Below are 27,748 nucleotides of genomic sequence, written 5' to 3'. Positions count from 1 at the left end.
TATCATAACTTCATAATTGTACTAGTCACTGCCATATGAAACATATATTCTGTTTGAGTTGGTCATGGGGAATTAGCCGTACGATGTAGCATGGCCATGTGGCACATTTTTGTCATTTTCATGAAATGTACAACATTTGTGAATATGTAAATCATCAAGCATAGTCCTGATTTCAATGTCCACCTTTTCATCAAATCTCATAATTGTCACATGTTCAGATCAGGCAGAAACCTAATCTAACTGGCCATTACAGCTCCCAAAGTCTCAGGCAAATGCAATTTATATCCTTAAACACGCCTGGAAATTACATGAAAAATAGCATAAACTGGAAATAAATCTTTAGTCTGATGCCTGCGCAAAATGCCTAAAAGGAAATAGTCTTTTAATATTAATTGGGAGTGTCTTGTTCAACATGTGGGAGGGTTGCTTCATCAAACCAGCCATCTGTTCCCCTGGTTTTGCCTGTGACCAGAGGGTTTTTTATGAGTTCCTTTGAAATTGACAGTTTGCTCTTTTAAGTGGGTGCAACAAGAACTCACATCTTTCAACTTTAGCCAAGGATTGCCTTCTTATATCTTTTTCCATTATGGCTTTTTAAAGCCGTTTTTATTTGCAAACACAAGTGCAGGTTATTTTTGCTTTTAATGTTTAAAAATCCTGTCTCATATGTCACAGGATTCTTTAATTCCTCCTTCTGGGTGCATTACTCTGCTGCTTGTCCAGAGATGATGATGGGTAGGCTCCTTTCTCCATGGTTGTTTAACTACCAGCGCCTTCAGACCATTCTAATGTTATATAAGGTGCTATATAAATGCAAAATAACATAACATAACATTATCATGAACAAAAAGAAAAATCCAGGCCGTTTTTGGTTGCAGTGTTTACATTTTTGCCACTCATGTGGAATAAAAGTAAAGCAAGGCCGTTTTTGGTTGCAGTGTTTAAATGCTGCTATTCAGGTGAAAGGGACTTCTGTTTGGGGCCTTTAAATGCACCCCACAACACCCGCTTCTGTACAGAAGACAGGGGTTTCAGAAAGGTAGAGTCACCCAAGTACTTTATTGTATTTTCACACCTTGAAACACTTGTGTATAGGCGCGTTACAAATGCCATATCATATTCATATTGTCTTTACCGGCTATAACACACTCGGCATGAACTTTGTTAGTTTCACACTCTAACAACACTCATCCTGTGAATTTCTATATGGGAATGTATTGATTAAACTTCAATTCAATGCGCTATGGAGCTACACAGCTTCCCCACAATTTAATGGAAAGCATTAAGGCGGGCTGTTCCCAACACAATTCAATTGAAATGGATAGGGTGATTTTCTATAGTGAAATTCATTTTCATTGGATTTAATGAAAGGTGCCAAGGGTTGTCACAATACCACCCCTACCCGCTATGCGAGATGGAGATTAAGGCTGGTAGTCCGCCTCCCCACAATTTTGATGACTTTGGGATATATCTACTTACATGGGAGGCCTTGGTTATGTGGCATCCACAGAAACAGCAGGCTCCTCTAAGGACAGCACAGATTTGGTCAAGGGCTTCAGTCAAGGATTTTCTCCTGCAACCAGACTTCCTCTGCTCTTCTGATATAACACGCTTAATACCCAGAGGTTTCTAAGTGCAGACCGAGGATCGAACCTGTGTTGCTCCGTGCCGTCTTTTTTCCAATGCGAGCATGTTGCCCCTGAGCTATCCTCCCGAGGGTCGCAGCTAACTTCTAGATTTCCCTGTCACTGTCTCCAATTCCAGGAATGAGGCCTCTCTGCTAGTTGTTCCTCGCAGGAGTCCGGCAGTAGACTACCTCCAGGAATAAATTGGAAAAGCCCTGTACTGATGCTAAATTGAATTCTTAAATGGATGATGACATGCCCACATTATCATAATTCCCATGGTAAGGATTGGCTGGCACTACCCCCTTCACCTCCCACCAAGACGCCCACTGGGACCAGAATTTGGCAGGTATCGGTTATGGAAGCTGAAGGAGGGAAAATGCATCATCCCAAAATGACAGGTGGCTTTTAACTTTTTGGGTTCTGACAATCTATCAACATGGCAGCTATGCTATTTTTTTCAGATAACTACATGCATCTATAGATTTCCGAATCCTAAATTTTATTGTGAGTCGGAAAATACTGAATTTATTTTGGCACGCCCTTCCTGGGAGGAGTCACTGTTTTTCACGCTTGGTGGCTGCGCCCTAATAGTCACAACTCGGACACTACATACTTCCAACATTAATTTCACCGTCTACTGCTTCACCAATTTTCCAGTTCCTCAGACTTGTGAAAATGCCAGAATCATAATTTTGATCATAACTTAAGTTATGTACATCACAAAAATTTGTTTTTTTACATGCTCTCAACTGATTTTTTTTATCCCCTTTAATATGAATCTGGGCTGGGATCGCTGGGACACACAATGAAAAGGTGCCCCAATGTTAAACATATGACAAAGCGTTATATGAGAGGTAGTTTCATTTCTGGCTACCCCAAGCAGTTTCATTTCCCCTCTAAGTTTCCATTTCTCCTTAAACACGTGGCCAGGCCATCTGCTCGGATGTTTATTCTACCCTCTTCTCCTGACCTTCAAAGGGCTTTGCTTAGGGCTAATTCACAATTAATGGGGGACCGGACCTTAAAAGTAATTTCTGTTTATCATGTTATCTGTATCACAGTAGTTCCAATATCTCTCTTGCAACATTTCTTATATTTTTTGCTGAAGCTTCAAGTCTGTTTCATTGTTAAACCCAGCAACAATTCTGAAAGGCTAGCATATTACATTTACCCACCATGTACATGTAACTTTCAATAATGCACCAGGGCCTGCTGGCAAGAAATAAAGTCTTTCTTTACATAATGTCTGAATAGAAATAGGTTCCCTCTGGATATTAGTCACACAGATACCCCATAGTTACATAGGAAACCAGCGTTCACTTTTACACAAAACAAAAGGGTCTTCCCATATAAATGTGCTGAAATTAAGTCTCTTTATTCTGTGAGAAACCTGAAGGTGTCTCCCTAGCTAGTCCCCCGGGATCTGGCATCCAAGTGGCCAGGGCACCTGGGGGTAGGCCAGTGAGTGAGGATCACCTGGCTGGGGCGTCCTTGGGGAGTGGAAGTGGGGCACTGATGGGTGAGACGCGGTATCCCCCTTCTTTCAACACCTTTTCCCCATCCTACCACGTAGGACATTCAAAATCACTGCCACCCACCCTTTTCCAACACTTTCGCATTACACACCAGAGAACGGACTAACACCAGAGCCGTTTACCTGACATGTCCCAATACAAGGGTCAGGCAAAGTCAGGCAATTTATCAGAATCACACACACCTGACAGCCCTTTCCCTTCCCCACAGGGATACAAGGTGGAGCAAGAGAGCACAGTACAAGCAAGGCAGACCGCAGGACGAGACAGCTATCCAGAACCGGCAGTTCAAGAGGAGGAGAAAGGCAGCAAACATCGAGAGGCTGACGAGGAGAGACACAACCTTGCCCTCTTTGACAAAACCCTGCAAACCCTCCGTTGAAAGAATTGTAAGGCCGAGGACAATAGCCAAGTGTGTTGTAGCAGATGCCAATGGTACATTGACGCTGATAAGCATGAAAGTGGGAAACTCCTGCTACTGCGATACCGGCCTTGACTTCGGTTATGAGGAAAGTCATGCTTTCATCACAGCCGGTGAGTTGAGGGGACAGCTTATAAGAACTGGGCTGTGGTGAATGAAAGACGCACAGCGGCCAGTTAAACCAAGTTCAAAGAACTGTAAAAAGTGTTGAGGGGAGACCAGCTGTAGAGGGAACTGGCACCACATAGGTGCTAACTTGAGAGACTATGGTCGATCCCTGTCTGACAAAAAACACAGAAACCAGAAGGCCATAGGAGAGCCACCAAGATAGTTCAAAGTGGTCATACAGGAGGTCGAGCATAATCCCCGTACAGTCAAAGGTCTTTGACCTACGAACTTTAAAGTAAGCAAGAGAAATGAACCTTGTAAACATGCAAAGTAAATGTAAAGGTGAAGTTGGCAAGTGTGAACGCGGAAGGAGGGTGCTGACGTGAAGGGGCAAAGTCTAAAGTCCCAAGAAACAGTGTGTTGACAAAGGTGATCCCGGCCAAGGGATTTCACACTTGAACTATTTAAAAAGCCTTTAAGATTTATGAGTGAAGGAAAAGCCACTGTGAACCCGGAGGAGGACGGCTGAAAGTAAAGAGGGGTCAGCAACAAGAAGAGGGGGACCCAGGGTCATCCTAAGTAAAGCCAGGAAATAAACTTTCATTTTTGTTGAAGGAACTTTTGTTTTGTTATTGAATACATCAAGCCCTTGAAGGCAAGAGACTTTCAAGGAAACGAGACTTGGCCATCAACGGTCCTGATAGCTGCAAGTGGAACTGTCGACTCATGCTGGACGAGCTCGAGTGTGTACTATGCTCCAAGATCCTATTTTACCCCGTGCTCAAAACATGGGAAAGGGTGATCCAAGCTACTGCATCCTGACATATTATTTGTGAACACTTCTTTATTTTCTTGACAATCATCCCATAACCTTTTTGCATTAGTTGTAAGGTTTGGCAATAGGTTTCTTAGTACAGGCCCTTTTTATTTGACACAATGCCACAAGGACTGCCTTATTTTCATTTGATGGTGGATGCTTGCTCCCATCTTAGATTTAGGTTTAGATTAGGTGTTTTTTCAACCTACATACAGTTTAATAAACACAGTTGAACTGTGATCACGTGTGTCTGTCTTTACTGTTGCCACCATGAGTTTCTTACAATTCCTTAAAAAGCAATCAGTCATTCAACTTTCTTTCTTGAATGGAAGGCATCATTACTCCTTTTTTGCTTCCAAATGCCCAGTGTTTTAAATGTATCTTTTTTTTCCATGTGCACTGTTGCAGTTTTAAATCTGTCACATAGGCCTCTACACAAAGTCAGCATCTGCAGCACACATGTATTTTTGGAATCCAATGGAGAATGTTAGTAATATTGCAGTTTTGAGTCACACTTTTCTTCAGCTGAGTGCCTGTACATTTTAACAAAATGGAGGGAGGCCCATTCTCGCTCATTCCCTGCCAATTATGACAAAATCACTGATTTGTACTGGCTTTTATATTTCAATGCAACTCCATACTTAGCCAGCTTCACTCTCACAATGGGGCCTAGCATGGTCTCTCCATCTGTCGCTCTGGGGCTGTCTTTTTACCCCACAGACAGTCAAAGTTATTTATAATGATTACTAACATGATGTCACTATGAAAAATGTTATGGCTAAGAGCTTGTTGCTTCTAACTCCATTTTGAGATTGTCAAGTGTATGATCTCCCGGCAGCTGACTGTATTAGAATTAAGCTTGGTTTCCTTGTGAGCTTGGAGTTACTCTGGTTTATTGGGTTTTCATTTATTATTGATATCTGTGCCTGTCTGAACAGTACCACCAAACATGTATTTCTCCTTAATGTAGATTGTACATGTCTCTCCATGCTCCAGTCTACAAACGTGTCCGAACTACAGGTGTCAACACACTGGCCCTAATTACAAGCTTGATGGTAATCCAGCCATAATTCTGCAGAACCATGGCCAAACATAAATTACTTTTAGCAGTAATTCTGACAATTCTTTGGGATTTACCCCCAGCATGATGTTGGAGGTAAATCTTGCACTTCAAGGCCAGGGATTTGGCAGAGCGATAAAAGTGGTGGTTACTTTGTTGCCACTACTTATTTGCCACTGCACCAAACTCGGAATGAGGCTCAGCGTTTTCCAGATGCGTTATGTCCTTGAGGTGTCCAGTAGTGTTGAGCAAGTAACAGATATTATGGAAAGAAGCCAAAGCCATGTATGTTTTTTCATTGTGTTAGGACACCAAGTCCCAGTTAGGTACAATTATATTTCATGCGATGGTTCAAGCTCATTCCACCTGTGATGCTGGGCTTTCCAGTGCTTACCATCTTATTTGTTCATCATTGCTGTTTTGCTCTTGCCTTGTGATTGTGGTCCCTCGCCCCCCTTCCAAATTTAGATCAATGTGCATGGGTTGAGCAGTTACTTTTATGGGCACCATGCCAACATTATACTTCGCCCTATTAACCCTTTCATACACACAGATTAAAACACGATAAAAACCCATTACACGAGTTCATGGACCCATTATAATTGTATATGAACACAACTAACCTTAGTTGCTGTATTTATGTAGGAATGGGACTTGCCTGCTGTGAACCTAGTCAGCAAGCAGCTAAGGGATGTACAAAAAAGGGGAAGAATAGGTGCTACAAGTGTGTCGACTGCAAAGATAGAGGTGTTTAATTCCTGTTGCACCAGGTGGTATAAATTCAATTATTATATTGGCCTACTAAAAACATGTATTGACAGATTTGATTGCAACTTGAGCCAACAAGGGAGCATGGGCACCTGTGAAAACAAAATAATAGCATGGCAACTAGTGTCCAACCTGGCAGGGGACGGCGTAGCTGTTACTTACCCGAGGCCACTTGGCCCCCACCGCAATGAGCGTGAAAGGCAAGGGACGAAACGCCTTGCTCTCTAGCATCATGAGGCGAGGCCTTTTGCACAGACAAGCCCAAGAACTTTGCTGTGGCTTTGGACAACTGGAACTGCAACCAGTCAACCGCTTTAGACATTGTTAATTGTTAAATTTATTTGTACCGTGCACCGTCACCAACGGAGTTGGTCCCCAGGCGCTCTGGCGGATCTGTAAACGAGTCCTCGTGTGCTGTTGGTGCGGCTTATGTGTTGTTGCGGTGTTGTGAAGTGCGTGTGGGTTGTTGTGCGAGAGATGGTTGTGTGAGATTTTTGAGTGAGGTAAGTCTGCAGAAATGCTGAGTTTTTTGTTAGTGGGTTGGATGAAGTTTAACATGCTAACATTCAGAACTCTGTCCGAGCCCTCCCAATCTCATCAGGATGGGTGAGGGGGTTACGCCTGGGAGGGTTTTAGTTTGTGTGAGGCGCTCCCTGTGCTGTTCTAACTCGATCTGTAATTGTGTCTGCTGGGGGTTTGGATATGGTACGGCCGGGAGGCAGTGGATGAGTCATTTAGGGCTTGCGTCTTCTCGGTCTGAGCATGTGATCAGTCTATGGCGACCTCCTTTTGTGGATATTTCCCATAATATCTTATGTCTGGCGTGGGGTCCGTTCTTTGGGTTCTGTGTGTGTCCATTTTAGGAGTGACCGAGGATGGTGTTATTTTCATTGCTGTTTAACTGGGTGGCCGTCAAAAGCCCAAGAGTTTTCCCTGGACATCTGGAGCAAACCCAGAGTTTCTCATCCACGAGTGCCTCCTGAAGCCTGAAGACTGTACCAGTGACCATTGCCGTGTCAAGGTACAATTTACAGTACTGTTGTTAATTGGCAGCGCACATCTTCTGTGGTAAAGTGAGACCTAGAATGGGCACTACTTTTTAGATAGGCTGCAAATCCATACACCCCGAAAAAAATACGACAACAGTGCATCAATTAAAACTCTAAATATACGCAAAGAAGTAACTCGAACAGGGATTTTGTACAAAAATGTTACTCATCATTTATTCTTCCCATTTAACTTAAAGTCACATTTAACACATAAAAAACGACGAAACAAGTAAACAAACATGGTTGAATGCTACCAAGGAGAACTGTTCAGATATATTACACTTAAAGTATTTACACGATTGTCTTTCGCTTCACAGAGGAAGTCACATTTTGAATAATACTGCCTGATAAATACATGGTAATGATTCAGCCAGCCATTAACAACCCTCTGTCCTGTACTTGTCTTTAAATAACCTGCCTAGTAAAATGACGATCTTGCATACTACGCTTCCTTGGTTTTATTTATTGTGCAGGCATCAAATATCACAGTAATACTGTGCATTTATTGTCTCTTATGGTGGGTTAATAAATGTGATGTACAGTACCACATTATCAGAACATAAACGACCACCTACACAGCACACACCAGTGCTCTCCTGCCACCCTCTATGAAATGTGTCCACCCAAAAATCAGGAAGCAAATTCTCATTGAGGTATCCCTACATTTACCGCAAATCGTTTACATCTGAAGTGGCCTTGGAGGGAATCCCCTTACTTTGTGTAAGTGAGGATTTGAAGTGTGGTTGCTTGCAAGCCTTCAGTTAAATAGGCTGCCATGGTAGCGAGGAACAGAACTATGTCCAAAGAGAGATGGGAAGAACTGTGTGTCGTCGTTTGTCATTTCTAGTAGGCTATTGCAGCACATCGCAACTCGATACGTTGCTAAATGCACTTAATTGGCATTTTCACTCTTCTACAGGTGAATGACTTGACATATAAAGTGCGCTTCTTCCAGAGAGACCTTTCTTCAGGGAGGGACAAGTATCACCTGAGGTACAGCGGCCCCGGTTTGAGATAGAATATTGTTCACAAAATAAAGATCATGAAAATCGAAGCCTTTTGGGAGGCTCGGCTTTAAATGGTGAGGCTTTACACTGCACAATTTAACCCATTCTGATAGGTAGCAATTCTCTTAGAAGGGATTTCAAAGTGTCAAGTGTTTAATATCACATGGTCTTATGCTGGGGTGAAAATCTGCACTAAGGGAAAATACACCGAAACCAGAGAATGTGCTCTGCTCCACTCCTATTAGTTTCAGTATGGATGGTCGACATTCTACACGCAGAGGCAACACTTGAGAGGATTACACACATTGGAAATGTTGGTGGCATCCTTTTGCTTCCAGCACCTGAAAGGAGCACAGACCTCAGTAGACAATGCCTGTCTTGTAATTTCTGCTGTGCCAAAATCTATATGAAATCTTTAAATGATGCACTGGTTTCATGGATAACACTTTGTTCAGCACGAAAAGCATTTATGTGTGTGATCTGGAATGGATGTGTGTTAGTTGTGCCAGCAGCCATCTTGGAAGAGGTTTTGATTGAGCAGTGTGTAAACGCAATGCAAGGGGACAGCGTTTTAGCATCTAAGAGGAAACAACCACACTGTATAAGGTCCTTTTTCCTTAGTTGCAGCATATTAAACACATTGGTCAACATATCTCTATTTTACTTTGGTTTATGCAGTCATTGTAAGCATATATAACACCATTTTCATCCCACTTTTTCTGATCCCAATCATACCTACAGCTCAATTTCTTGCAAGAGAAATGAAGAAGTATTTGTATGTCGTTTATCTACAATCTTAAATATTTCATCACAACTTTCAATACTGTCCAGAAAACAATGCATTGTAATGCATGCTGCAAATGGTTGTATGTAGGCATCCCTCCACATGGAATGGTGATGTCCTAGCTTTAACCTTAACCTTCATATGCACTACAATGCACAAGTCGATCTTATGTGGTGCTGCACATCCAGTGAATATACACCTGGCAGAAGGACCCCAGTCTACGGGGGTGGGAAGTTCCACTTTCTCTGAATCAGATGTACATGCTAATCACCAGAAAAGGAGAGGTAAAGCAAGGCCATGGTCTTCGGCAACACAGTAGAGAATTGAAAATGATGGCTCTCCAGACTTTTCCATGGGTTTGCTTTCGTCATAAATCGAGGAGAGAAGAAACTGCTTTAGAAATGAAGCCCCTTCAGATTGACAATATAGAGGCCTGCCTTTCTCTGGTTGCATCTATGAATTAACTGGGAATTTGGCAAGAAGAAACGTTCGGGTGGGAGCTTATCTTCAAACACTAAAAAGTGTCCATAGCAAGCAGTCGTTAAGCAGAATCCAGTAGAGTCCATAATTTAGATTTTTTTTCTGCCCCACTATTCATGCAACCCTTCCAGTAGAATCAAATATGCAACTCTGGTTGAGAGTGTAATCCTTTCTCTGTTTTTGCAGTACCCGTGATGAGAAACGAGGTTCATGCTACTGGATTGGCATACAGTAGAGTAGATGTGTGTGCTTCACCTTACACTGTTCCGATAATTCGTACTTGGCCTTCTTAAGTTTTCCAATTGGCACACATCCTGTATCACTGCATTAGTGTTCAACAAAGTGCAACAAAGGCTTTGTCTTTTGGTAGAAGTCTCATTTTCACATTTAAGAGGGTGAAAGTGACGTCCATGGAGATGATAACCGTGCATGTAGAGAAGGTTCGTACTGGTTGTCCGAAAGGTCCGTTGGCAAACCAGAGTCATACATTGGTGGTCCTGAGGAAGAGCCAGTCACTGAGTGGGAAAGAGGCGAATAGTGCGAGGTGGAGCCTCGTAAGTACTGGGACCCCAAACCGGAAGGCATTCCTCCTGACTGAGAAACAGCTATGGGGGTAAGCGTACTGTTGTTCACAGACCACAAATTGGGATATTGGCTGCAACAGAAAGAAGAAAGGAAAAGAGATCAGTATTGATTAGTTGTTCTTTTGATCTGATTTATGATATGATATGATATGGCATTTGTAACGCGCCTATACACAAGCAATTACTTGAAATGGTACTCCAAACGCGCCTATACACAAGCAATTACTTGAAATGGTACTCCAAACCCCAACACATTGTTTGAAAACAAGGCGTGAGGGGCTGAGACACTCAAGTCATACAATATGTGCTCCCTTTAAAAAGTGACAGTACCACCCATCAAAACTACCCACGCTCCGCTGAGAGTTGTCGCTCTCGGGATGATAGCTCAGGGGCAACATTCTCTCCTAGGAAGCAAGACATGGAGCAACACAGGTTCGATCCCCGAGTCTGCACTTAGAAACCTCTGGGTATTAAGCGTGTTATAAATAACCTATCATATCAGATCATACTCTTTCCACTTACAGAAAAAAAGGAGGTAATAAAAGGAAGGAAGGGGGCGAAGGGCACCCTCTTTTTTGTTTTCGGAGGGCCTGACTCTAGAGGGTGGATGAATAGCAGAACACAAGGACAGAGTCAAAAGGCTGCCCCTCTCTTTGACGCACAGTTGGTACAAGCACACTACAGAAGGTTAGATTCAACTCATAGACTAACCAATTGATCACCCAACTGAAGTGGGAATGGTACAGATAAAACAAAAATGTATTCATTTTCAAATTAAGTATTAAAAACACAACAAAAAACTGAGACTAAATCAGTATTCATGTACAGAGCATGAAAAAATCAAATTCTGTATGAAGTGTGGTTAGTAACAATGAGAGTGATATTTCATGTACTGTTGAAACATTGACAGTACTTAATCTGTCTCATTGTTGCTAACCACACTTCATACAGAATTGCATGTTTTCCTGCTGTGTACATGACTACCGATTAGTCTCTGTTTTTTGTTAGGTCTCTAGTATCCTGCTTTCGCCAACTGTCTATAAAGCTGCTTGGCGTGGCTTAGCACGGGATCCAAGCTGGCGTTTACTACTAAACGTATTGTGCTTGAACAAGCCAGTGGAAGGTTTGTATGCATGGCAAAGCAAATGAAATGCAAGTTGCGTTGGACTAAGTGTTTCAGCAAAGTCGATTGCGAATTCCCTCATCGATAGGCATATTTTGAGGCACAGAAAAGTTTGATGTGATAGCCATAGAAAGGGGACCGGCATTGGAGGTTTTCTGGTTTTACGATGCAATCCTCCCTTCACTTTCCTTAGTGCATGCTTTTTAACTGTGTGTGGATTATTGTTTTTGGAGAGGTATGCTGGGGTTATGCATGCGATGGTGGCTAAGAATGCGCAGCTGTGTGTCAGTGCATGTGTGTGTCATCCTGTGCATTTGGATTCAAGCTCTTCTCTTTGGGCAAGTGACCTACAGCTTAAGACAATCCTCCAGAGGTACTTCATCGGAATGTGGGATTTGGTCCAGGGCGGGTTGAAGAGGCCCAACAAGCAGGAAATAAGAAACCGTGCTGATGCACTGCCGCATTTCCTGCAATAAAAACCATGCAACAAGGACAGCCTTGATTTTCACCAAGCACAATGCGCTGTATATCGTCGATAATAACTCAATGAGAAAGCTCATGAATCCTGTGGCCCATCTTTCTATCTTAGAGTTATAATGTGTCTGCTCCCTGTGGAGCAAGCACTCCGGCTTTGTCTTTCCCACTCTTTTTCCCCCTCCATATCTGATGATGTGTAGAAGTAGACACATTAGAATCCCACAGACAGGAAGGTGCCAATTCTCCCTCGCCAGGGTGGGCCTGTCTCCTCGCCCTTTCCCTATAACGCACCTAGACCGGGACCCGGAGCCGGGAGGCAAGAGACATTTCCAGGGAGACCAGCAGTGAAAGTAAGGAAGCGACAGCTAGAGTTGTGGCTCTTGATGAAACATACAGAGTCTGGGGTTGTCTTGACACAGTATTCTATGGCACGGTAATTATCAATCAGTATTCTGTGGCAAGGTGATTGCTAGCGGGGCAGTCTATTTGACTGTAATTCTGAACAGAATATTCATTGATGGACACAGTCATTTTGATGGGCTTATTTTAAGATAAAGTAGTACTGATTGACATATTCTTAGCACCATATGGATTTATTGACACAGTAAAAGATGGATACAATTCACTGGTACAATAGCCCGAGATGCATTTACCTATTTCATAGTATTTATAATGGCATATTTAACGGCCCAGTACTCCTGATAGACAAAACAGGGTAGAGTATTGAGTATCTCCGGTGAAGGCTTCCCCATGAAAGCAATTCTTCTGATCCAGCATAGATGATGGTTGCACAGTATGCAAATTGCCTGTTATCGTTTCTCCTTGCGGGACAAGTATTCAATGTCTTACTCTGCAGCAACAATTTCCGAATGCCCAAAATACACGTATTTGATGCTGTAGAAGAAGAATTTTTGGGTCCAGAAGGAACAGATGAATAGACAAATGTATTTATGCTTTTCCTTCACCACTGGCTCTAAACTCTATTGCTTTCAAGTCTATATTGTATGGTACCACTCGCAGTGGTAAAGTAGCTCTATTCGGCTGGCGTGTTCAATGACTTCTTGTATTGCCGGAAATTGAGCTACAATGTGGTATTTTAAATACCTCCTATTTTGACATGCCATGCAATTATGTCATGGGATCGCTTGGGATAGTTACCACATGGGGTGGCGTAGAAAGTACTGCATGGGGTAAACAAATGTGTTTCACTCCATGCCTTACCTTCTATGTAACGCCTGCTGTAAATATACCAGACGATTCCCAAGTCATAATTAGGTGGTATTTCAACAAAAATAGGAGTTATTTCAAATACCACATGCTCTTAACATTACCACTATTCCCATAATGAGGCTTATGCTTCTAAATTCATCTACTAAGCAATGCATATGATTGCAGCAGTAGCAGACTGAGGTCTGTGGTTTTGATAATCTTCCCCACCAACGTATCTGCAGATTTCCAGAAGGATCCCCAAACATTTTGTGGCACGCAGAGCGGCATTGCAATGGGAAGCAGTGAGAGTTTGCATGTGGAGCGGCATTGCAATGGGAAACAGTGGGAGTGTGCACGTGGGGCGCATTGCAATGGGAAACAGTGAGAGTGTGCACGTGGGGCGCATTGCAATGGGAAACAGTGAGAGTGTGCACATGGGGCGCTTTGCAATGGGAAACAGTGAGAGTTTGCACGTGGGGCGCATTGCATTGGGAAACAGTGAGAGTTTGCACGTGGGGCGCAATGCATTGGGAAACAGTGAGAGTTTGCACGTGGGGCGCAATGCAATGGGAAACAGTGAGAGTTTGCACGTGTGGCGCATTACAATGGGAAACAGTGATAGTTTGCATGTGGAGCGGCATTGCAATGGGAAACAGTGAGAGTTTGCACATGGGGCGCATTGCAATGGGAAACAGTGAGAGTTTGCACGTGGAGCGGCATTGCATTGGGAAACCGTGAGAGTTTGCACATGGGGCGCATTGCAATGGGAAACAGTGATAGTTTGCATGTGGAGCGCATTTGCAATGGGAAACAGTGATAGTTTGCACGTGGAGCGGCATTGCAATGGGAAACAGTGAGAGTTTGCACGTGGGGCGCATTGCAATGGGAAACAGTGATAGTTTGCATGTGGAGCGGCACTGCATTGGGAAACAGTGAGAGTTTACATGTGTGGCGCATTGCAATGGGAAACAGTGATAGTTTGCATGTGGAGCGGCATTGCAATGGGAAACAGTGAGAGTTTGCACGTGGGGCGCATTGCAATGGGAAACAGTGAGAGTTTGCACGTGGAGCGGCATTGCATTGGGAAACAGTGAGAGTTTGCACGTGGAGCGGCATTGCATTGGGAAACAGTGAGAGTTTGCACGTGGGGCGCATTGCAATGGGAAACAGTGATAGTTTGCACGTGGAGCGGCATTGCAATGGGAAACAGTGAGAGTTTGCACGTGGGGCGCATTGCATTGGGAAACAGTGAGAGTTTGCACGTGGGGCGCAATGCAATGGGAAACAGTGAGAGTTTGCACGTGTGGCGCATTGCAATGGGAAACAGTGATAGTTTGCATGTGGAGCGGCATTGCAATGGGAAACAGTGAGAGTTTGCACGTGGGGCGCATTGCAATGGGAAACAGTGAGAGTTTGCACGTGGAGCGGCATTGCATTGGGAAACAGTGAGAGTTTGCACGTGGGGCGCATTGCAATGGGAAACAGTGATAGTTTGCATGTGGAGCGCATTTGCAATGGGAAACAGTGATAGTTTGCACGTGGAGCGGCATTGCATTGGGAAACAGTGAGAGTTTGCACGTGGGGCGCATTGCAATGGGAAACAGTGATAGTTTGCACGTGGAGCGGCACTGCATTGGGAAACAGTGAGAGTTTGCACGTGGGTCGCATTGCAATGGGAAACAGTGATAGTTTGCACGTGGAGCGGCACTGCATTGGGAAACAGTGAGAGTTTGCACGTGGGGCGCATTGCAATGGGAAACAGTGATAGTTTGCATGTGGAGCGCATTTGCAATGGGAAACAGTGATAGTTTGCACGTGGAGCGGCATTGCATTGGGAAACAGTGAGAGTTTGCACGTGGGGCGCATTGCAATGGGAAACAGTGATAGTTTGCACGTGGAGCGGCACTGCATTGGGAAACAGTGAGAGTTTGCACGTGGGTCGCATTGCAATGGGAAACAGTGATCATTTTGGTGGATTGTTGTTGATTATTAGCAGGCTTTGTCCTTTTGCTCAGCGAGAACATGCAGGTCTGGACAGTTGTATGAACCCCGCCAAGTGCAGATAGAAAAAAAAGCAAACATGTTACGATTGTATTGAAAGATTTAATTTGAATCTTATTCAAACCGAACAAGAGACAAAATTGTCTTTGAATAATATGAATTATCCACACGTGAAATACTCCTGTATGTTTGGACTCATATCATATTTAAAAAAACAGTGAGTGAAATGTCATTCAGGATGCGCCATAAAGTATATGTTTACATACCCAGAGCTATTGGGCACCCCGGTGCCAGGACCTATGGGGAGCATGCTGTTGTGTGTTGCCATCTGTAGACTGGACCAGTTGTCATGGGACTGAAGCATGGAGAGACAGGCTGATGAGTTGTCAGTATAATTTGCTGTGAAGGAAATGAAAGCTTTACTTGTAGGCTCACAGGATCAGACATGAAAGTGAATGATTCATCTGCATAGACAGTGGCATGAGTCGTGGGTTCAGCAGACATCACATGACTGCGGAAGTGCATTAAAGAGCCTGCCCCACCATCGATAGCACTCACTTGATGTTGGGGTCCTGCACGCAATTTTCTACTCTAGCAAAACAGTGCAAAACTCAAGCCATGCGAAAACACCTTTAACTCTGTGCTTTTGCTTGCCGTGTTGTTAAACGATTGAAAAGCCGCCTGATAATAATAACGCTTTACAGAGCGCATTTACAAGGAAGTCCAGTGGAATGTGCCTGCTTTTGGCAGCACCAACGCAGTGGATTTCTAAGATATCCATGAGTCTTAGTTTCCATGAAAATCTCATGGAGGTGAAAAAAGAAGACGTTTTTCAGGTGAACCGGGGAGAAAGGAGGAAACAGATTTCCCCTCCAATTCCCACACAGCCTGCAAAACACTAAGGGGTCATTGTTATTTTAAAAAATGCACATTTTATGAACCATCGTTTATATGTGGTGCAGTGTAAAACAAAAGAGTAAAACCAGGCAAAATCCCATTTACTCTTTTTTTACTCTCCATCGTGTCCAAAAGTAAACGCAGACAGCAAATGATGTTTTGCAGACAGAGTTTAATAAAGGATTCTTATGGAATCCGGGAGTTAATTGGAGACAGATTCCAAAGAAATCCGTCAGTATTATGTAGTGCATGAAGATCGCGTGCACACACAAGACGGAGGAGGAGAGCATGGTGAAGATGTGAAATGTGTTCCGTGCCCCTTCGCCACAATGGGCCTGATTCATGGAATTAGTTTTTGCGCGGTGCAAAGTGACTTTGCACTACCAACAAACACCCTGGTCCATGTAGCAGTGCAAAGTGTATTTTTGCTGTGCACCTCACAACGTAAATTGGCCTAAATAATGGAGCCTCTCTAACTTATGGAAGACTTTACACTATTGTTGTGCTTTTGTATAATTTTTTCAAAATATATCTTTTCCAAGTTTTTGGGTAGTCCCAAATTCCTAATGTATTCTAATTCCAAATGTATTCTAAGATCCATACTTTTCTTTCTCCTATGTTTAATTCCCAATGTTTTCTTTAGATAGTTCTCTGATCAGTTTCAAATAGAACGCTTCAGAGAGCCTTGGTGGTTATGTGCCTTTCTCACAACCTAGGGCACGTCATTAGCGCAATTTGCAAGGAGATGTTGACCAACATGTGCAATCTTGTACATATTCGTCAATGTTTACGTGCAGAAATTGGTTATATCGATGGTTATTTATTAAATGCAAGATAGCCAAATGTGCATTTATTTAACCACTTGCTATGATGCACCCCTATAATGGCATACACATAAAACATATGAAATAAATACACATTCCTAGTTCGCAGTCCTGTTTAGCAAACCTCTACCTCAAGCCCCTTTAAATTATTTCCTGTCTGTTGCTCCTTCATTTTATTTAACTGTTTTTGGCGTTCTAAATAAATATATTAGTTATCAATTGAAATATCAAACATGTAACTGAAACAGCAGAGGGTAATTAACAATGTGTGACGAAAGCCATCAAGCTAATCAATGCCAGTGCAATGCAAGATCAATAGATCCTTATTCTAGAATCTGGACCCAGCCCCTGCGGCGGGGATGCTTCCTATGCTCAGAGCCAATCACTTACTTGGGGAATTGTTTCTGTGCGAGTATGGACTTGGGTACGGACTGGAGCGGTGACTCCTCATGGACGGGTATCGTTCGCAGCCATGGGAAGGGCCAAGCGATATAGGTGCTCCAAACTGAGCGTGGGTATTGCCAGGATGGCAGAGAGGCCCAGTTCCTGGGATAATCCAGCCACCTAGTGAGAGAATGAAGCAATGTTACACAGTTATACTTCGCGTAATGCATACACCTTGCATTGCTACGGACCGACCGCAAATAACTTTTACAACAGCGAACAGAAAGAAATATTGGCTCTTAAAAATGCACACACCGCAGGAAGAACATGGAAGCATGCAGCTCAATTCCGAATAACACGCCATCGACATGTTCGGAATATTCACTGAATATGCATATGATTTAAATTGTAACTTTATAAAGAAATTGTACTTGTTTTGGATGTCCATAATCGCTTTCCTAACTTTAAATAGCAATTTTCAGCTTGCAGTTTTGGGAAAAGACTTCAAAAATGTTAATCCTCGCAATGAGGTCAATTTTTGATGGTAGATTCAAAGAACCTGTGAATATAAAGATGCTGAAGGGCACTCCTAAAGTTATTTGCTGGAAACCTTTTTTTAATGTTATGTCTTTTGAGATGAGGGAATGAAATAGACAATTTGGGCCTATGCAGCTGGAACGTTTTGGGAGATGATTTGATGGAAAACCTTGTCATCGCCATGCAAAACCTAGTGCCCTATTAGAGTACTTAAAGGACAAATTGGTGATTGCTCTGTGCAAGCATGTTGCGACTTACTTCCCGCTGCAGTCCAGGAACCTGCTAGCACGAGGCCCAGCAAGAACTGGCTGAGATGGGTAATTGCCGAATCTACCAATCCATCCTGTTAGCAGGTAGACAGCAATGATAAGGCAGACTCCTTGTACAAGACCTTCCCCGCACTAACAGTCTGCCTCCAACCAGCAACTGGACCGCCACAGTCCCACATTTCTGACCATGGCACAGGGCGACCTCGCCCAAGCGGCCTGATGATCCAAATTACATTTCACTACTAACATCTGTTGGCTGTGCAGATACTGCCGTTAATCACAGTTCAGCGCCCACCGCCCCACCCTAACTGGTTGCTGTTTAGTGCCTACTCCCCATTTACACCGTGACTAATACTGGACGCCACATCTTGAATTTCCCCAGACATGGCGGTTACTTCCCTCCCATTATCCTCTGCATATTGAAAACCACCCAGAGTTCAGATTGCATCAATCATGCTTTGTCCTCAAAAAATACCTGCGGCTATTTCCTATAAAATACAAAATACCAAAATACAAGAATGACTACGTTTGGTTTAGTGTCCACTCATGGACGAGGCACTAACCACTGGTGTTTCAAAATGATCAGTAAGGGCCCAAATTCATGGAGTTCTTTTCATGGTTCAAAGTGACTTTGCACTGCTGAAAACTGACTGCACAGCCGACACAAAACCTGATTCGTGGAACTGTGCAAAGTAATGTTGTACTGCAACAGTGACTATGAATCTCTGAGCTCACTTGCCCTATTGGTGCACCATCTCATTCCTGATTCAAACTTGTGCTGTGACAGAAGATGCCACGCGTTATGAACAACCAAAAATGGCACTTTGGCATCAAACAAATGTACGTTTCCAAATAAACACTTTGCAAGTACAACTAGCCCAGTCTCTTTGTATGCTCAAGAACACCAAGAACCCTACAGATAGAGCACCATTTCAAAGTGCATTTGTGTTATCATCCTATTAGGCGCCCCCATTCCCATAGAGCATATACTTTCCCACACAGACAGGTAGGTTGCCGGTTTCTAAGTAATGAGAAAGCCTTGGCTGAAGAGACAAGCTGAAAATAATAATCATTTAACAACAATCCATTAACTTAGTGGGAGAATTAAGTACAACCCTATGCTTAGTGATCATTAAATTTTGGTCTTGAATATGCAATTGAATATCTGATATTTTGGAGATTAAATTACTATTTAAAGTCAGACTATGCTCGTAGAAAATAAGTGCAAAACAACGAAAAACAGATCCAGGCGCCTAGTCTATTTTCTTTTATAATTCTATCATGTGAAAACCATTGTTTAACCTAAAAGCACTACCTCGAGATATGACCTTTCTCAGAAAGGAGAATCCTTCCTTTTGGCATACTTCCAGCATCTTTCCAGAAGTATTTAGCCTCCCTTAAACAGGGCCAAAGTCACGGAGAATAATTGTTTTTGAACCAGGGATTTGAAATTGCACTACACTAACTGTACGCAATTTGGTTATTAGAATCTGGAGCACAAACGGAAGATGCGGTCCTGCTACCTAGTGCTACAAATGATTTATTATTTATTTAATTTATATAGCGCATTGGCAGCCCAAGGGCATCTTGGCGCTATTAAAGGAAGACTTACTTGGTTGCGTGAAAAAACAACAGTAGGGAGACAACAGAGATAGCCTGACTGTGGTTCGTAGTTATAGTGATCCTAGTAGCAGTGCCGTAAGAGAGTAAATGACAGTGGTGTAGAGAAGTCAGTGACGAAGATACAAAGGCCAGGAGTATTCGACAGTTTCTGTTAGGCAAAAAATAACCAGTATCACATCTGAACGAGTTAAGCGCAACCCTCATATATCGGTGATCTGACTGCAAGACCCAGATTTAAATACTGGCAGGGCCAATTAACATCTCATCCTTCCAAGATCGATACATGAGTATATTACATCGGGAAATAATATCTGTACACTGCTTGGAAGCAGTAGAAATCTAACATGAAAGACGATCAAACAAAAACAATGAATTATTTATCATAATAGATAGCGTAGGTACATAAAATATGGTGAATTTGGAAAAAAACTAATAGAAAATATTTAGCTCGAGTTTATGAGATGTAAAAGAAATTGCCCACTGGTTCAAACTAATCCTTTAGCCAATGACGCCATCATTTAGGAACATACAGAAATGACTGAAACAGTGAATTCCGGTAATGGCTGCCCGCTCACAGCCAATACTACATTCCATGTTTAAATGTCCAGTAGAGTACTCTACTGATACAATTCAAGGCTAGCTCCCACGGCCAATTTATTTTGGCTGGTTTGGATTTCTTGGCACCAGATTAATGAGGCACAACTTCCCTTGGTTTGTATGTGGCCCTTTTGGTACTTCTCTAGGGCAGGCATTGGCCAGACAAAGGACTGAGTCCGGAAAGCATTGGTCACATTTGTCTGCCTACTGATTATTGATGATGTTTTCACCACATTAGAATTAATGATTATTTGAATTTTTGAATTATTGTATTCATATATTCATTTAAAAATGTAATTTAGCATTGGCAGCCATTACTGGGATGAATTGTTTCAGTGATTTTTCTATGTACTGATACCACCTATATGGATGGGTGGTTTTATAGCTGGCCCCATTTAACTTTATGAAGGGGTTTCTGATATATTTCTAAGGCGGTGGTGCCCACTGCTTCTTCCTTCTCATATCCTAGGACGCCATCATCCTTTGAGTACCATTACTGCAAGCAGAGTTGTTAGTTCCCGTTATTAGGTGGTCCTTTTAGCACTGCCATTATGCGAACATAATTGGCATGAGAAGAGATACCAGTCTTGTTTGGCCAAGTGCACCCCGAACCTGCCCCTCAATTCCCAGGGAAACCTTCCCAGTGCTTTTAAGGGAATGCCACTGCTATTTCTAGGCAGTTTTATGAAAGGTAATGAAAGGTTATGGTGCAACTGCACCTGTAAACCAGCTCCAGCTTTTAAAAATAATGTCTTAACAGGTGCTTTAATAATGCACTTGTTTATAAGCAATGTGTGTCCTTGCATCTGTCCCTTTCACTGAATTCCTGTTTAAAACAAACATTTGCAAAGCCAACGGTTTTAGCTCTTGCATATTCATTGTGTTATGCTATGTTTATAGGCATTTACCACACACTAATATAATATCTTAGGTAACGCCATTTGCCCGCTGTTGCCAATTTAAAACCCCACTTGATCTTGGAAGGCAAACTCCTCACAGCGGGCCTGTGTTGCGTGATTCGGATCAGATGACATAAAACGACTGAAACCTCTTCTCCAAATGAACTTTTTTGTGACACATGCAGGGGCATAGGAGACACATAAAATCTGGGGGAACAGGGGACACCTTGGGGACTTTGCCTTTTTTATTTATTTATTGTCCTTTAGTCAAAGAACTCGACTTTTCACAAAATTAAAAATAGCAGTACGTATTAATTTACATAATAAACCAAACAGTGGTCCTACTAGGCTTTGGGATATTCAGAAAGTGCAAGTGCAGTGACAAAGAAGAGGGGGGAGGCAGACTCAGAGTGGTAAGTGCGATAGGGTCCTCCAGCATGTAATAAAAGATGAATTAATTAATCCCACTTAATCTCACCTAAGGCCTGGGTAATTACTGTTCTGGGCTCAGAGGGGGATGACAAGCGCTCACTTTGTTTGGATGGGCTTTATTGGTACCAGAGACATCCCTCCAAGCCCTGAAGGTACACATTCTGTACTCATTTAGTTGAGCCACTTGTCTATCACCGGAAAGGCATCGGGATCCAACAGCACCTGTCCCAAATATGATAACAGCTATAGAATTTAAGCGCTCTCAAGATTGGTGGAACCAGTTGTGTCGGTTGGTTTGTCCATTATTTCTGGGGACAGGGGTGTCCCCCGTATCGTGGTCAAACTCAATCATTATATCATTTCATATGAAAGGCACCATTGATGTGGTTAACGCTTATTCGCCAATCAGCCTGATATATATTGATGAAAAATGTGTTGTCATCTCATACTGTCGGAATTAAACAAGTGGATTGGGGAATATGTCATCCTGAACTGAATGCAGGGAGGATTCAGACCGGGGCTCTCCACATTGGACCACATGTTTGTGTTATGGCATCGGATTAACAAGAATGCAGCAGCAAAGAACATGCCTATTATATGTTGCATTTCTGGATTTTTCATCTGACTATGAGCTCATGGTAAGAGAGGGTGCAGCAAACAAGGAGGATGAATCATCACAAGCCCACCCCCTTATAAGCGCTCCCCAGGCCCGCGGCCGGATGCGTCAGACCCGGGGGACGCCTAGTAGGTGGGCTGTATGTGGACCCACGGGGGTGGCCAGAGGGGCAGCCCGCTATGTGGGCTGCCCCTCTAGCACCCCTGCGAGGGCCGGGCCAGCCTCTCACGATGAGTCTGGTCCCTCTTATTCCATCTCATGCTGGCTTTAGAGCCTAGTCTTTCTTTGCTTTTGTTATTCCGAATACAGAGCTGGACTCTTCCTTTCTCGTTTAACATTTTGCTGCAAAGCCTGATCTATTTGCTTCTCTCGTATGTTATACATCAGAGCATGGGTCCTCTGCCCTGTTACCCTATTCAAAGAGCCACTCTGGCCTTTCTTTGCTTCTCCCCTGTGTCACGTCTTGCTTGCTTAACATTTACCTCCTTGTTTGAACGGTTCCATGTCTTTTCATTGAAAAATGTTTGATTGAAAGATGTTTATTCAAATTATGTTTCATCTAATGACATTTTTCAACAAAAATGTGTACATCGAATTCACTGAATTTTATTTATTTTTTAATTGGGCGGGGGTCGCCCCAAGCACTAGTTTTCTGCCCTTTAAAATACCCCAAACATTCCCAAATATATATTTTTTAAATTCGGAGGTTACCCCTAAACCCCTGTTTTCCAAATGTAACACTTTACCCCACAAAAACCCACATACATATATTTTAGCTATATTTTAAATAAGAACATGTTTCAATGAAAGATCTTTTCGATGAAACATCTTTCAATCAAACATTTTTCACTGAAAAGACTGTATACCGCTTGAACACTCAACATATTCTCCCTAACACAGCAATGGCAGCTGCAGTCTGTCTTAACTTCTATTTGTTCCATGTCTTGAATTGGCCTCTTTATTTCTGCTTTTCTGTCTGCAGGGGAAAGGCATTTGCCAGTCACTGCCATAATGGTTCTACCTGGCCCTAAGAGGGCAACAGCTAGCCAATATTGGAAGAACATGGGCATATTATGCCAGAGGCTGGCAACTGCCTTCCTAATGCCAATTCAAGACATGGAACAAGACACACAACTTGCTCGATTAACTTAGAAGAACGTTCAAGGCAAATTAAAATCCTCAACAGAGTGTATTGGAGCCCGGAGAGATTGAAGATGAGAGGTATGTTGGATTCGAATGACTGCTGGAGCTGTGGAAATGGAGTGGGAAGCTTAGAACATATGATATGGGACGGTATACGTGTCCGTGGATTGTGGCAAGATGTGTGTAACATATGCCTACGGTTTTTACATCGGGTTATTGCTCTAGATTTCAAAACGATGGTCTTGGGTTGTGACGATCTACTTGAAGATCTTTCAGTCTCTCAGAGAAAACTTCTATTCAGGGGGGCTTGTGTGTGCAAGAAGATGATACTGAGGAGTTGGAAGTCTCGAACAGCACCAACGGTTGTGGAGTGGATTGAGGAGATGAATTGTCTTGCCAGTATGGAAAGGATAATCTACAGGAAACAAAAGAAGCTTGGCTTGTATGCTAAGATCTGGGATGAGTTTCTAAACATGTACTAGTTCATTGTTTGTAAATATGTGCTCTATTATAAGCGTGCCTTTATATTGTTTTAATTCCATTGCTTGCTCTTTTGTCTAAACTACAAATAAATGATAAAAAAAAACAAAAAACAAGAGACACAACTCTTGCCTTTGTTTCTAACAGTAATTCAGTGGATGAGGAAATGTGAAAACACACATATAAATGAAGGAGATGATGTCACACTTGGTTAAGACATTTTGATAATGCCAGGAGCTAATTTCCAGCTGCAATTAAGCGATTACCCTTGATACTTCTGGCTTTAAGTAACGTTAATATTCCCTGGAAAGCACAGAGGTTGCTCAACAGGGTTCCTGGAGCACAGGGGATACCCTACTCGTGGGCATGGATGAATGGAGGGCATTCTTGCCATGGTTTGGAGCCTGGCCCCTAAAGCCATGATGGAGGGAGGAGCCTATTACTTTTGTTTGTACCCTTTGAGGGTGGACAGACATTGCCTCCTTCATTAGCCCACTACCAGCTCTGCTTTGCAACTTTCTCACACCAACCTGTCAGGTGGCATGTAACTCAATGCTACTAATTTTATGAGCCTCAGAAGTCTGGAATCCTTTGCCACATCAACTAGGATACAGGCTTGCCACCTGAGACTTAACCCATGTCTGAGTCGGCATCTGTCGCCCTGTGGGGAAGACACACACAGAAAGAGCAGGGCATGGTGCCCTTGTGGGTTTTTCACACTTCTTCCTCGGGGTGGGCACAATTCACACCATAGAGAAAGTGGCACATTCTGGGCAACGTTCTTCCATTTTGACAATGTCACCCAAAGAGCGCAATTGGCCATTTCAAATACCTCTGTCGACTTATTATTGAGCATTCCACACTGATGGGTTTAAGCACCTGTTTAACGCGAAATGGTAATTAAGGGCATTTGTCAATGCACTCAAGAAGCACAGGACACCCTCTTACCAGCGACATGCCATGCTCACTCATTCTGATAAAATTGCCATTTATCTGGGGTCATGTTAAATGTATTTATTTATTTATAAAATGTGTAGCATTGCGCAAAACACTCAAGCATCAAGGCGCAAAGTAAACTGCATGGAGTGGACCACTTCCATTGGAGCAATTATTTACTTTTCCGCCACAAAATAGAAGATTTTAGCATAAGAGGTGGGTGAAATCACCTTGCTTTTCCACTCTAGAAGAGTGTAAATACCTTGCACAATTAGTGAATGCTGGCGGAATTGACAATGGCTTCCTCTGGGCTCTGCCTGCTTTTACCAGGTTTCATTTCCATCCCAGAGGAATCCCGTTCTTTATTTCCAGCATGAGAATCCATGCTGGCAGTAAGGCCACATTTGTGTGGTGGAGCAGGAATCAGTTGACCTGGAAAATGCACTGTGTTGCATCGGAAGCTGAATACATACTTTCCTCCTCTTACTGCCAGCAAGATAGCTCAGTGGGTTGAGCGCTTGCTGCTGTGATCTAAGCGTGATCTGCAGGTCACAGGTTCGAATCCCGACAAGGCCAACTCAGCCTTTCAACCTTCTGAGGTCGATAAATGAGTACCAATTTCAGTTGGGAGATATCGTATGTAAATATGTGCTCTGTAAGGCGCTTTGGATAAAGGCGCTATATAAATAACACATCATTATTATCCCACCGGAAGATTAAGGCAGGTTCTGAACACAGGTGTTACAAATACCCATGCACACAATCTGCATTTGAAGCATTAACTAACTAAGCTACCTTACAAATGATATCTTTTCTGGGGATTAACCATTTTAAGGACGAGTGACATACTGGTGGGTAGATGTGACATTTAGTTTTGCTGGGGTAACTCTTTCATATTGAGAGCGCTCTTTATTTTACAGTTCAATGACAAACTACTATCAGTCGCGCAAATAAATGATGTACAGCCGTGTAGACACACTATAAATAGCGAGGGAGGTTTCAGGGACGAACACCAGACCTGCCTAGGATAGGCCACTGATTCTCCCCTGCCAAGTGTCAAAGACCAACATGGGGTGACCAGGGCTAGACACTGTGTGTGTGTGATGTCATGTCGAGCCCTGCTGGGCAGATACAACAGTCGTTTCCTAACTTTCCTGTTTGAGAAGCATGTGTGTGTTACACACACACATGCTTCTCAAACAGGTAAGTTATAGACAGTGCTGTGCAGAGACGCAGTGTACTGCACTGTGCACGAGACAAACAACAATCACATATTCTTGGGTGGATGAATGCCATTGCATCCCCCCATTTAGAATTGTGGGGGGGGGGTCTGTCTCCCCTGTCCCTCCCATGTCCTATGCCCATGGACAAATGTCACTGGAATGAAAAGCCAGCTTGTGACGTCATCATATAGTCCAATTCAGTTGGGCTTTCAGAATGGCCTACACACATGCTAGCTAATTGTCCAACTGGAACAAATGTATTTGTAAATTGCAACAACAAAGCTTGATTTTACTATTTTACGGTTTGAATAGCCAGGCCATAACGAAAGAAGAGTTGTATTTGTTGCAGACTAAAGGGCCCATCTGAAAACATACGTGAATGGTATATCATATGCGTGTGCCTTTCACCTAAATCAGACGTCAGTAGGCCGCACCAAGAGTTTCAAGAAGGCTTTATAGTAGTAGAACTCATTCTTCAAGCCTTCAAGTACAGTTAGGGCAAGAGACACCTTCCCGCCAGAAAACTCACTCTCCTCGGCTGCCAAGTGACGCACAGCATAGAACACACATTCAAAGCACACAGACACACACCAACATTCTCTGAGCTCACAGGCACTCATTATTCAGCACATACCAACCCCATCTCTGATTCACTGCAGCCAGAAGGACATGCAAACAGGGTGCAACACTGAGCAAGCCTGAGAAATAAGTAAGGGCTCCATTCAAAACTAAGATGGTGTCTTGACTAACTAATTCTAACGTGTCTCACAGGAAAACACAATACATTTCCTTACAGGTTAACATTTACTTTTTTAAAGTGAATGTTTTGCCTGGTTTTATATTAAATTCACTGTTTAACGTATTGCTACATTTCATTGAATGAACTTGCACAACAAATTAAAAGTAAACTGTGTGGAAGCACTTAGGCTCTGAAAAGCACGCATCCAGAGTTTCTCATCATGCCACGGGTGAATAGTTACAGGTGTAAAATCATGCTGGTCTCTGACAGCAGAGCAGCCTGCATTTCATAAATGACCAACTCAAGACCTCACAGCAGGGCAGATGTAGCCTGTCATTCTTTCAGAGATCCATAAATCAAATACCATTTTTGAAAATGGGGTAATAATACCTCCTGTTATTACAGCGCCTAGAAGGAGGAGTCTGGCAAGTAGCGCCATTTGAGAACACATTATTATTAACTCATTTCCAACATACATTAACCTGTTTATTTTTTCAGTTTGAGCTAGACAGGTTAGGGTGAAATAGAAAGGGCTAAATATTGACATGCTTTTTTTATGGACTAATAAAAGTTAGCAAAGTTGCAAAGGAACACTAACTTATCTTTGCCCATACAACTGTGCCTGCTGTGTGAGCAACGTACACCATCGGATGGATCAGAGACCCGAGAAAATGTTTTGTTCTTCAATAATAATGGATATGATGTAGAATATGGCTTTCACCACGTAGGCGAATACAACTTACATTGCGAGTAGCCGGATTGATTTTCCACCATGTCTTCCAATATGTCCTTGTGATCTGTCCTGTCAAAGGAATCGCAATCATTAAAATGCAGAGAAGCAGCAGAAACGCAAAGGCAAATGAATGCACCATGAAAAAAAAGCAAATGGCAAGACTGTTCACGTGGGACATGCCTGCTCACTCTCCTGCTCTCATGCAAAGACCCATCAGCACTCAAGTCATTGCGGAACTGTGCATGCCGATGGGCAAGTCCATGTCCCTGCTGGAAAGGGGCAGTATTGCCAGGCGTAATCCTTGACATGGCGTGTATTAACACAGTTCTGGCGTGTCCACACCCACTGTGCTCTGCTGATATGTGTAT

At 42.9% G+C, this 27,748-nt stretch overlaps 1 protein-coding gene across 1 annotated transcript in view; it reads right to left on the bottom strand.

Moving 5' to 3' along the window:
- Positions 1-7,540: 7,540 nt before the first annotated feature.
- The window catches only part of TBXT (T-box transcription factor T), a 33,580-nt gene continuing 13,372 nt past the window's right edge, over positions 7,541-27,748 (bottom strand). Inside the window, exons 5-8 of the mRNA XM_069607717.1 lie at positions 27,391-27,449; positions 17,160-17,333; positions 15,315-15,447; positions 7,541-10,309 (exon numbers count right to left, since the gene is read on the bottom strand). Coding sequence (XP_069463818.1) covers positions 10,042-10,309; positions 15,315-15,447; positions 17,160-17,333; positions 27,391-27,449 — 634 coding nt within the window. The 3' untranslated portion in view covers positions 7,541-10,041. The remainder of the gene's footprint in view (positions 10,310-15,314; positions 15,448-17,159; positions 17,334-27,390; positions 27,450-27,748) is intronic.

This window comes from Ambystoma mexicanum, chromosome 4q, assembly GCF_040938575.1.
Source record: "Ambystoma mexicanum isolate Mex_15411 chromosome 4q, UKY_AmexF1_1, whole genome shotgun sequence".
Taxonomy (NCBI): Eukaryota; Metazoa; Chordata; class Amphibia; order Caudata; family Ambystomatidae; genus Ambystoma; species Ambystoma mexicanum.
This window is presented reverse-complemented; position numbering and strand designations above follow the sequence as displayed.